Source organism: Megalobrama amblycephala, linkage group LG24, assembly GCF_018812025.1.
Source record: "Megalobrama amblycephala isolate DHTTF-2021 linkage group LG24, ASM1881202v1, whole genome shotgun sequence".
NCBI classification, from domain to species: Eukaryota; Metazoa; Chordata; class Actinopteri; order Cypriniformes; family Xenocyprididae; genus Megalobrama; species Megalobrama amblycephala.
In genome coordinates this window covers 12,918,988-12,932,147 of record NC_063067.1, presented here as the reverse complement: position 1 = coordinate 12,932,147, position 13,160 = coordinate 12,918,988, and the positions used below count along the sequence as shown (strand labels likewise).

The window sequence follows — 13,160 nt, the reverse complement described above, 5'->3', positions numbered from 1 at the left end:
GAGAGTTAGACATGAGCCACATGGTTCATACAGTATGTTTTCCAACTTATTCAAAGGAAAATGATACCTTTGTGCCACATATACATGCAGTATTTAAATTTTTCATTACATATTCTGTATAAAAACAACAAATACAATGGTCTGCAAATTATTATACAATGGTCTGCAAATTAAACAGCAAATCAGCAAATCTATGAAGTGTGTACAGTTTCTCTCTCACTTCTGAGCAGCACACTTCTGTCTTGGCACACTCTCCTCACACATACTTAAGACTTTTACAGCTGTCTGGCCTGCTGTCTGCTGGCTGCCTCTCGGTCACATGCTCCACTCTCAGCAGTGAGAACCTGGGAGCGCTGGTGCAGCGTGGCTTCCCACACTTATTCAATAATGACGCTGATCCGACTGATAAAAAGAAAGCGTGGCTCATTACACAATGTCAGAGTGACCCTGCCTCCCACTTCCCAGCGCTCACTGTTCTCACAGCACCTCCCAGGCAGCCAGGCTCGCCATCTGGAGGCATCATTCAATTACCAGCCTTAAACAACAGCGTCCCAGCTCTAGGTCGTGTCAGATAACATCATCTGCTCATTCTAACACATTTTTGATAAAATTGTGTCTTAATAAAAATTAATCACATATGCAATATTTATAATACTTTCATGCTTTTAGTAGCATTTATTAACATTTGTGTATGAACAAAACAACTCATATATTTAATAAATGTTTATAGCCTATAAATAAAAAGATGTGTTAAATAATAAATACATAAAAATAGGAATTCATGTTTAATGTGATTATAAATTCAATATAACAATAATAAATAAATAAATGTATGTTACATTTCTACATATTAATCTCTTATCACCTGCTGAGTTTGGGTTGTTTTAGAGCTTATTTGTCATATTTGATAAATATTCATACAAATAAATATGTATATTAATAAATAAAATAGGAATAAATTGATGTTTATATATATATATATATTTAATAAATACGTATGTAAATAAATAAATATGTTAAATGTCTAAACATTAATCTCTTTGGTGCAACTTTTAAGCTGTTTTTTCTTGTTTGGAAAAAAATCCATTATTTCGTATTTAATAAATATTATTATTATGATATTAAATAAATAAATAAAATGATGTTTAATGTGTTTTTAAAAAATAAAAATGTATATAAATAAATTAATAATAGAGATAAATGTAAATATAAACATTAATGTCTTTGCTATAAACTTTAAGCTGAGTTTTGCTTGTTTTAGATCTATGAACAAGAAAATCTGTCCTTTTACAATAAATTTAAATAAATATTTATATTAATAAATAAATGAGAGGAAAAAAGTGTACAATGTGTACAATAAATCAATAATTAGATTAAATAACTATTACCTTTTATGAGTTTTGCTTGTTTTAGATCTATGAGCAAAATAATCCATTGTATATTTCATAAATATGTATATAAATAAATAATAAATGAATAAAGGAGAAAAAATGTTTAATGTATGTTTAATATATATGTATATTTTTTCTCCTGATAAAGATATGAATAAAGGAGAAAAAAGATGTTTAATGTGTGTTTTATTTGTGTGTGCATGTATATATATATATATATATATATATATACACACACAATATATATATATGTATATATTTAGATAGATAGTTTATGTCTTAACATTAATCTCTTTATCAGTTTTTGAGTTTCTCTTGTTTTAGAGATATAAAAAATATAAAAAATCCATCATAAATTAAATATTTATATAAATAAGTATGAATATTAAATAATAAAAACAAATGTGGAAACAAATAAATACTTAAGCTGTACAATAAATAAGTTGGCGTTAAATGTCTAAACATTAATCTCTTTGCTCTCAACTTTTATGCTAAGTTTTGCTTTTTGGACAGATGTTTAAGTGCACATTCCCACCACATATTATTGGCTGACAACATGAATGAGGTCAATGCTAATTCACAGGCTCAATGCTGCTCTTTTAGCAATGTCTCAATCCTTGACTGACTGACAAAATAAAGCGAGAGTTCCCTCCCACCTGCTCATTTGGTTCTCAGGGCCTTGGCATTATTTAAACAATCCGCCCTTGCACTATTGTCATACAGCAGTTTCCTGATTGGTTAAAATGTGTGAGAACTTACATCTCATTAAATTCAGCCAGGCTGTGTATAAATTCAAGACTGTGAGAAGAGAAAAGTCAATGCATATCACTTCTCGACTGTGAACATTGAGGAACGACCCAGTCCTTCATCATGAGAGATCTGCAGAAAACGTAAGTTAACAGTCATGAGTCATTATTAATAAAAGTTTGTTACAGTTATTTCACATTTCTAAACTGAATGTAACTCATGTAAATGTTTCCTTGTCTTTTAGGTGTAAAATGATGAGTCTGGAGAGGAAATGCTCAGATGGTGTAGAGCAGATGATGGGTGTTCTGGAGCAGCGGCTGCACAACCCTGTCTCTCCCACTGACCTATGGGAAAAAACAGTCTCTTTCTTCACCCCAAAGAAGACCTTGCTCTTCCACAATGGATACTCCAAGTATTCAAGGGAGACACTTCGCTTATTCCCAGACTCAGCAGAAGATGTGGCTCCTCTGTGTATTCAGCAGTGACAAGAACCGGTGCCCTGGAAGAGATGGAAGTGCATTTGCCAAATCTTGGTCTGAAAGAAGCGCTGAACTGAACTCACCCTGTCTACTTGAAATGGAAGCATTATTCTCCTATCTTATTTTATTTTATTTTTTCCCCAGCAGAATAATGCAGAAAAGTCTTTTGTAAAGACAAATCTGAAATCAAAATGAACGCTGTCCTGAGGGGATTTTTTTATTGGTCCAGAACTGGATCTTATGTTGAGATTTGTTGTAATATCAACAATTGTAATTAATTGCTTTGATGCAATATACAGAGAAAAATATATATTTAGAATTCAACATGAATGTTGAATGATAAATGTGAAACTAAAATTATATTCCTTAATAAAAAGGAATATCTTGTATGCAAGAGATTATGTTAGTCTTGATTACTACAAGGTTATCAAATTATCAAAGTGTTTAATTAAAAAAATACAGTATTTCTCAATAAATCCATTTAATGTGTATTACTTGCATCCTTTTCAGCTTTTAGACTATTATTCACAACACTTCACAATAAGGTTTCATTAACTATACTGTACTTCTACAAATACTTCTAAATTAATCTTACACTCAAAAAAATAACTCTTTGAACGAACATAAAAAAATCATGGAAAGGATTTCCACATGATTAAGTTGCTTTATTTCAGCATTATGCAATTCTGTTATTCCAATTTAATGTACTTACATTGTGTCAACTTCATTTATTAAGGTTGATTCAACTTATTTACTATGGTTGGGCACAGCTTAATTTAATAGTGTCAGCCCAACTAATTTGCAATGTTTGGGAAAATAAATAAAAAGCAATAAATAAATAAATAAAAAATAAATGGTTTTCATATACATTGATTTTTACAATTAATTCTTCTTGTTTTAACTTTTGTGATGTTCTGTGTTAGAAATCTAGATGTGATACTGGATTAATCCTAAATGGCCTTAACCAAAAACATTGTAAAGCCTAAATTGATCATAAGTCCATTGGTGGCAATGGTTTTACAATCAACATAGGCTTACAATGCTTTTGGGAAATGCAACCCAGAGCACTACCACAGTGTTTACTTTCTTATTAAAATAATTTGAAAGTTTGTTTAGTTTTTACTTGCCATATTTAGTTGTATAGTCATATTGTGTGGATTCAGTCTCCCACTATAGGGTCAAAACTAAATAGCCCTACAGTAGTAGCACACAAGCTGTTCTGTACTGCCATCTGAAGGTACCCAAGAGTCACTACAATGACATTCTATTGAGCTTGAAGTTCATTATCAGTCATGGCCATAGCTTGTCATGAACTTTGAGGGGGACCCAAGTTTGTGTGTGTGTGTGTGTGTGTGTGTGTGTGTGTGTGTGTGTGTGTGTGTGTGTGTGTGTGTGTGTGTGTGTGTGACCAAATGTCCCCACGATGTAATATAAACCTGAGTTCACCTACATCGTAAATTAATTATTAAAAATACTAAATGGTGTTTTTGTGAGAAAATAAAGGTATGCACAGGTTCCTGTGATGGTTAGGTTTAGTGTTAGGGGTAGGGTAGGGGGATAGGAAGTACGGTTTGTACAGTATAAAATGCATTGCGGCCTATGGAAAGTCCCCACAATTCACAAAAACCTAACGTGTGTGTGTGTGTGTAATATTTTATTTTAAATAAAAAACGCAAAAAGTTTCTTGTCACATTCAGTTATGAATTACATGAATCGTGCAAATAATAGTAGGCCTTGGCAAATTTTTCGAATCAAAATGGTGACATTTCATAAAAACTTTGAGTAGCTTTCTTCACTGGATATTACTGTCAGTCGCTGATCATTTCTAACAGTTGTCAAATATTGTTTACCCTTACCACACACTCTATCACTGTTAAAACACATTGGACTTGGAATTTGCACTCGTTATCTGGGAAAAGTAAGGCCTGCCTTCTTTGATTTGATTGGCCTTCTCGATAATTTTGACATTGACGGTGTCATGACAAATCAGGTCCTCCATCGAAATCGGGTCTCCCCAAACTGTCAGATAATGATTATCCTAAACTGCCACAAGAATGATATTCATTTAAAATACTCATATAGGCCTAGCTTACTATAGTGTGTAAAAACAAAAACAAATTAATGCATAATAATAATTTAAAAAAAACAATAGAACGTAGGCCTAATTTTTTACACTTGATTAATAAATAATAATAATAATACAGCCTATTAAGTGAATAATTGTAGCCTACTTAATTAACACATAATTACATTAAAGATGATTGTGAATACATGTAGGGTAAGTGCAAATGCGGGTATAAACTAAGCTATGATGACATAAATAGACATAACTGGTATGGGGTCCTGACCCAATTTCGGGGGGACCCAATTTGTCAATACATCGGTTAGGCAACCCAGCCTGATATGTAACTTTTAAAACATTTTCTGATCCTAACAACAAACAGAGCGGTGCATAATGGAGAGCAGCATCAACAATATCAAATATTTGTGGAGGGTGACAATCTGGCCATTTCTAATTACTGGGGCAGGGGCTTGCTCCCCTCCATGTCTGTGATGGTTCCGGCCCAGAGTTAAAATAAATCTCATTCTAACCTAAATCCTTAGGCTACAGTTAGACTGCGTGAAGCTCAACAGATCTCAGTGTTTCAGAGTGTGTCGAGCCTAAATTGGTACATCTCAGCAGTGTGTGATGCACTTACATTAAAAAACAGGAGCAGGAGTGGGGCGGTTGATTTATTGCCTCCTGCTGAGGGGCAGCTCGCATGTGTTCCCCTAGAGATGTGTGCAACTAATTCCACTGCTGTTCCCCTGGACCCCAAAACCTCCAATTCCACATTACTACTGTCATCCACCAATCACTCTCTGGGCTTCTGGCCTGGTTTCTTTATATGATCAAGCCCCTGGGAGATGTACTGGGAATGAACCCCTCCCAGTTTAATCACACTTACAAGAATGCAATGAACAGAACAGCAATGTGTAGTTCAGAAATATCTTTCAGTGCATGGCTGCACAGTGACATTATTTATCAGTGTCTCACGGTGTCACGTGCAGAACATGAAACGTTTTCAGACGATGCATTTTCAAATCTCACAGATCAGTGATATAGGTATAGATGTTATTAGACGTACCATTGTCCATAGGCTGTGTTAATTAATTTCTAAAGTAATTACTATTAATTATTACACTGTTTTCACTAATACTTGGTTGAGACTAATCAATAGCGAAACTGAACGCTCAAATATATTTGCATTATGTCAGATAAATTAAATATATTAACGTTGTTCATCTGAGGTAGGCTACTTCCATGTATCTCTTGTATTACTCCGCGGTCTCGTTCTTTTCAAACAGCCTAATTACAAGTCAAAAAATAGCGCCATCTCGCGACTCAAATTAATTTATATAAATGTTCCTCCTGAAGCCAGGATAGTATTAATTTAGGATGTAAACATACAAAGAACATCGAAGAGCTGATGAGAGAACTTAAAATAGGGGAGACATGTTTGGTAGCTGACAGTCCATATAAAAAGTAAATTGGACTGGGGATTAATAATAATATATAGGCTAAATTAATGGTTTAATATGTTCGTTTTTGCTATTTTTTTCTACATTGTCTCTTAGCAGAAGTTTATGTACGAGTACAAATAGCCTACTGATATTGATAATATAAAATATTCAACTCAAATAAATATTCCATATCAATGTATTGGATATGGAAGGTTTTATGATAATGACCAGCAGTTGTATATATCCTTTAATAATGTAGGATATGTAGGCTACAAATTTTGAATAAAATCCGATAGCCTAAATGCTAGGCTATATTGATAATTGGATACATATAATATAAGTAGCCTACATATAAGCCTAATTATTTTATAATATTGCACATAGTTCTTTAATAACATGAATAGACATGTTATCAATTTTCACTGGGTAACAATATTAAACATTCGCCAAAACATTTCCCACAACCTACACCATTAAAAACCGTCGCACCTAGACCATTGGTTCAGTCAGCATGATAAGATGAGAGTGCTTCTTTTGTTCAGGTATTTATTTAGGTTAGGCGACGCCCGTGACTCGCAATCTTCAGTGAGAGCTCGAGACTGCGCTTCTCACAATCGTGCGCGCGCGCTCTCCTCTACAACTCACACGCGCTCATTGTGGACTGCAACAAGAAATAACGTATCACACACCGAAGAACAGGTGATCACTTTCTTCATTCTTTTCTCTTGAATGTTTTTTAATGTTCTTTAGTAGTTATTGAGTAGTTTCTTCTACAATTCTGCCGTGTTAAAACTATTAAAGATCAGTAGATGTTAATTCGTGGTTGTAGTATAGCCTAGATGCATTCAGTGTTTTATTATGTTAACGATATTACTGCAGCAATTGTTAAAACGTATTTATTGCTAGATAATTATATGGCATGATTACAGTTGCTTTTAAAGTGAATAGTTCAGCGATACTCGTCGTAAGTAGGAAAAGTGGAGTCTCTGTTCGAGGAAGAACAAGCCCAGATTCCCCATTGAATTAATCATGTCACTGTTTACACAGACTAATGAGAGAAAGGGGTGAAGCTTTGATATTTTTAGGCTCCTGAGCAACATTGGCGTGCACAGCATGAGATATTGAAATTAATGAAGATAACATGAACACATGATCAGCTGCATATGCAGAATTGGAATAATTAAGTGCGTATGAAACAGGGAGACACTTATTATTTGCTTAATTTTTTTCTGGAAAATTACCATTATGCTGTGCTTCAAAGAGAAATGTGTTATTGCAAGAACTTTCAAATGATTGCATTTTCTTTTTATGGTATGTTGGTTATGTAAACTAATGTTTTAAACATACTTTATCTGTGTTTTAGTGCATCCTGTAATATTTTCATAAAAATACATCAATCCCTTAAACTTATTTGAATGGCATGCTGCCATATAAGAGCTTGAGGGTTTTACACCAACATCTGAAAAAGTTCAACTAAACTGAATAATATTCCAGTAAATCTTTCAACATCCTCAGGCTTTATCTGTAGCATCCAAATCATAAGCTCTCGGTTAAATCTCCAAGTTCTGTAGTTCATATATGTAAATGCAGTTGGGAAATGTTGGATTTGTCACAACTCTAGTCTGTCAGTACATGAAAGCTAAATTCGCTTGTTTAATTAGTCACACTCGTCTGCTCAGTGTGTGTAATCCATTTTCTGAGGATAAAAATCCCTTGGCTTGGATCAGTTCTCTTCATCCTCATCTCTAAGATGCTTACAAAAATTACAGTTAGAGCGAATGCGCTTACATGTCTGTCTGAATTTTATATTGTAATAAGTCAGATAGGGAATATAACATTTCTAATGTCGCCCGTTGCTCATGCAGAGACTTTGCGCAGCAGCATATATTCAATGCTGTCCAGTGTCAAGATCAAAGACCCAATGTAGAGCCTGGAGTGACTCCCAAAGCATTTCAAATGTTCACAAAAAGAAGAGCAACATAACATCAAATGGTCTGTCAAGCTGCCTTGCTTTGGTTTATTTCAAAACATTATTTTTCATTTACGGTGTGCATTGAGTCCTACAAGCTTGTGGTGAGACCAGTGGTTTCTTGAAGATCTTAAGTGTGAATAGAGGAATTTTTCTGCCCATCTACATTTAGCTGTCTCAAAGCCAATTTTTTTTTGTTGTAATGTGAAACATTGCTTCAGTAGAATAGATTACACATGCTGATTTTGCCAAGTTTGATGCATTCCTGCATGAGTCAGCATATTTTTTTGATCCTGGAACAACATTCCTGTCCGAAAATGTATCCCTACCCCTTAACCTAAAACTTACCCATAAGTTATCTCTAAAATCAGAGGGAAATGATAGATGAATAACACTGATGTAGAAGCGCCTAACTCAGGTTGAAAGCCTAAACTTGTCATAAACTGTAAACATGTCCCTCAACCATCTGATTGGTTGATTGGAATGTTGTTCCAGGATCAACAAAGATATTGATCCAGGAACATGTTGTACTTGGTGAAATCAGGTTCTGCAGAATGGCATTCATGGAGACTGGCATCATATTACGATCTTCTCAAAAAACCTTTCTAATTATTATCATTGTTGGAAACAGTTGTGTTGTTTAAATTGTTGAGTCCACCATGATACATTTTTTTCAGGATTCTGTTATGAATAGAAAATAAAAACTTCTTAGTAACTAATGTTCGAGTTACTTCTGATCAATAATGCATACTTGCTGAATAAAAATGATTAATTTCTTTCAAAATTCCAGAAGTTTTTAATGTGTATATATATATATTTATATATTACACTGTATATATGTGTATGTGTATTATATATATATATATATATATATATATATATATATATATATATGATTTGTGATTATCTATTACTGTATAATTTGTTTAATCTTTTCTGCTCTTAGAATGGTGGCTTTATGTTGGTATTTTGGCTCATTTCTCCTCCTTGACTTGATGACCATGACATTGAGCACCGAAATGGGCCACAATTCAGCCATGGAAATCTTCAGCGACAGTGTGATTATCCCGCCCGGGCCAGAGGCGTCCATACATCAACACAGGCATCACAGGAATCACAGAGGTCGCAAGGAGAGGATGACAGCAGGTCGGCTCAGAGAGAGGCCCCATATTACTGTGTTCCATACCCAAAATGAAGGGCCAGACCTGGAGGGCCTCAGTCCCGTCCGCTTAGAGATGGAGCCAGGAGATAAAAGACGAGTAATGACCACAAGAAAGAGGACCTTCAAGGGGTTTGGTTCCTTAACTCCTGAGCAATTGAATATCTCTCCTGGTGCTGGGACTCCAGAGATGGCAATGAGACATCCCACTGGTCACAAAGTGTTTGGAGGGCACATCATTAGGGCTCCTCATGATGAAGGTAAAAAGAAACCCTCAAACTTTCCAAAGTAAACCTCCCTTATAACTGTCCTGCCATTTTGTAATTATCTACTTTTCTTCGCATAGAGTCTTTGGCATCAGGGAAGAAACAGAGGGTTTCTTATGATCAAAGCTCCTTTGGGATTCCCACAGAGCCGGTGTTCCCCGCAGCCACCATTGGCTCCTTCATATTACCCATAACTGCGGCAGTCGGTGGGGAGCCCTCCACAAAGCCAACCCCCTCTAGTAAGACACAGGTAACCATCATCTGGCTGTTCAGTCTTTTCAATCACACTGATTAAAAAATATCTCAGCTTCTCATTAATCAGTGTCTAGAGACAGGCTTAATAAAATTGAATCCCAAAGACCTACATTATGAGTGATAATAGGTTCATGCCATCAATTTAATCCACAGATGAAACAATTTCTTGTTTATTGTCTCAAAAGCTATCTAACAGACCACCATAATTTGTTCTGTTGAACCTCAAAGGATTACCAGTTGGCTAAAGTGATTTACATTCATATGAAAAAGTGAAATTTCAATACCTAATTTAGTGACATGAATACTGAGTATGTTTGTACCTCAGGTTAGAAGTTATTCAGGTGGGGATGTGACGCCCACTTTCAACATGGCATTCTTCGACTGGACTGATTATGAATATATGAGGCCTGCGGACAAAAAGCAATTTTCTAAGAAGCGAGGTAGACAAATATTTTACTTACAAATACAGACACATTGTTTCTGCTTTTGTGTTTGTGAGTTTTAAAGTAAGAAGTTTTTTGAAATTGTGACCTTAGATAATATGTGTATGCTTTGCAATATATGCTAAATTGTTTACCAGGTTAATGTGTATTGCTTTTCATTTGGGACCACAAGAATGAACTATTTAGGACTTTTAGGCAAATTCTTCCAAGTTTTCCCATACCTCATCAGCCTGTGCATGGAAAACACCAAATGCCCTAATATGTGAAAATTAAATGCAAATTCAGTTAAGATGTTTTAACTGCAGTTGTCTGTTGTATAAGGTGTTGATGAATTACATTTTTTTTACTAATAATACTTGACCATCACTCTCTTTCCATCCAGGACCTGACAAACAGGCCACAAACAGCCCTAGCACTGGACTTGTTACTCTTACATCAGACGAGAGCTGCAAACATCACCTGGATTGTCTGCCAGGTGACTTTTTCACATTTTGCAATAATACAATGAGCCCCTTATACTATATCTATTCTCTAGTGAGCTAGAGCAATTTGAGTATTTAAATATATAATATAATATAATATAATATAATATAATATAATATAATATAATATAATATAATATAATATAATTCCATTCAAAAGATTGGGTCAGTAAGATTTTTGTTTAAAGGTGCCCTAGATTCAAAAATTGAATTTATCTTGGCATAGTTAAATAACAAGAGTTCAGTACATGGAAATGACATACAGTGAGTCTCAAACTCCATTGTTTCCTCCTTCTTATATGAATCTCATTTGTTTAAAAGACCTCCGAAGAACAGGCGAATATCAACATAACACCGACTGTTACGTAACAGTCGGGGTGTACGCCCCCAATATTTGCATATGCCAGCCCATGTTCCCAACATTATGAAAGGCATTAGACAAGGGCAGAACGTCTGGATGTGCACAGCTGAATCAACAGACTAGGTAAGCAAGCAAGGACAACAGCAAAAAATGGCAGATGGAGCGATAATAACTGACATGATCCATGATATGATATTTTTAGTGATATTTGTAAATTGTCTTTCTAAATGTTTCGTTAGCATGTTGCTAATGTACTGTTAAATGTGGTTAAAGTTACCATCGTTTCTTACTGTATTCACGGAGACAAGACTGTCGTTATTTTCATTTTTAAACACTTGCAGTCTGTATAATTCATAAACACAACTTCATTCTTTATAAATCTCTCCAACAGTGTAGCATTAGCCGTTAGCCACGGAGCACAGCCTCAAACTCATTCAGAATCAATGTAAACATCAAAATAAACACTGTACTTCCGCGATTATACATGCTGCATGACGAACACTTTGTAAAGATCCATTTTGAGGGTTATATTAGCTGTTTGAACTTTTTTTATGTTGTTTAAGGCAAGCGCGAGCTCTTGGGGTGTGGAGCACCAGATTTAAAGGGCCACACACCCTGAATCGGCTCATTTCTAATGATGCCCCAAAATAGGCAGTTAAAAAATGAATTTAAAAAAATCTATGGGGTATTTTGAGCTGAAACTTCACAGACACATTCAGGGGACACCTTAGACTTATATTACATCTTTTAAAAAAAAGTTCTAGGGCACCTTTAAAGAAATTAATATTTATATTCAGCAAGGACACATTAATTAGGGATTTTATAAATTTAAAAGACTTTCACAATTATTACATAAGCTTTCTATTTTAAATAAATGCTGTTATTTTTAACTTTCTATTCATCAAAGAATCCTGAAAAAAATGATCACGGTTTCCACAAAAATATTAAGCAGCACAACTGTTTTCAACATTGATAATAAGAAATGTTTTTTGAGCATCAAATCAGCATATTAGAATGATTTCTGAAGGATCATGTGACACTGAAGACTGGAGAAATGATGCTGAAAATTCAGCTTTGCATCACAGGGATAAATTACATTTTAAAATATACTAAAATAGAAAACAGCTATTTAAAATTGTAATATTTTTTCACAATATTACCGTTTTACTAATATCATATAAATGCAGCCTTGGTGAGAATAACAGGCTTTTGAATTTAGTTCAAAGTCATTTAAGTCAAATAAATGATCACACCACTTTTATGAACTGTCTCAGGGTCCTGCTGCAATCTCAGGAAACATGTATGTGAGCTTCACAACCGCGGCCTCAACAACAAGTGCTATGACAGCTGCATGTGTGAGGAAGGTGAGCAAATAAACTGATTTTTAAGTAAATTGATTATTACTCATGCTGACAAAGTGGAAATCATCTTTTAAAATGTTTCTTACATCTTCACAGGGCTTCGTTGCTACGCTAAATTGCACAGGCATTACCGCATCACACGCAAAAAGGGACAATGTGTTGACCCTGAGGGTATAAGCTTAAACCGTGGCATGTTCATTATTGTTTAAATGGGGCAGAAGAATTTGTCATATTTTCCTTTCCAAATGCATGTAATTACATTTTTTATATTCATCCTTATACATGTTTATGCGTATCATTCGGTTGCTTTCCTGGATTTATTTGTTTCCAAAAATTGTAAAACATTGATAGCAATATTTTGGGAATGCATAAGTATTTGCACAAAACAGATTGTGCGTACAGTACCTACAAGATCAGTTCATTCAAATGACAAATTCAAAATGTTATATTTGTGATATGAAGATTGAGTGATGTGTCATTGAGGAATTTTTGTCTTTGTAACTGATGTATTGAAAGTTATTGCATGTAGACATAAGTCATTTGTATTTTGTGTTCATGTGGTTGTTGAGTGTCGAGTTGCATCAATCTATTGTTGTCATCACAAGGGAACAGTAGTGAATAGATGGACTTGAATGTTGCGAATACAACGCCTGCTTCCAATCAGACGAGCAGCTTTGGAATGGACACACAAAGAAGGACACAAGGGAGATCTTCATCTCACATTATTAAACCATTAAATCTTC

General features: G+C 34.6%; 1 protein-coding gene across 2 annotated transcripts in view; it reads left to right on the top strand.

Moving 5' to 3' along the window:
• draxinb (dorsal inhibitory axon guidance protein b) overlaps nucleotides 1-13,160 on the top strand; it is a 27,630-nt gene extending 14,470 nt beyond the window's left edge. Inside the window, exons 1-7 of one of the 2 annotated variants that reach the window (XM_048177726.1) lie at nucleotides 6,669-6,820; nucleotides 9,037-9,509; nucleotides 9,596-9,765; nucleotides 10,096-10,210; nucleotides 10,596-10,688; nucleotides 12,331-12,420; nucleotides 12,514-13,160. In XM_048177726.1, the coding sequence (XP_048033683.1) occupies nucleotides 9,038-9,509; nucleotides 9,596-9,765; nucleotides 10,096-10,210; nucleotides 10,596-10,688; nucleotides 12,331-12,420; nucleotides 12,514-12,626 (1,053 nt within the window). In that variant the 5' untranslated portion in view covers nucleotides 6,669-6,820; nucleotide 9,037 and the 3' untranslated portion in view covers nucleotides 12,627-13,160. Of the gene's footprint in view, nucleotides 1-6,668; nucleotides 6,821-9,036; nucleotides 9,510-9,595; nucleotides 9,766-10,095; nucleotides 10,211-10,595; nucleotides 10,689-12,330; nucleotides 12,421-12,513 lie in introns of those variants that run through there. The other variant, XM_048177724.1, reaches the window with a different exon arrangement.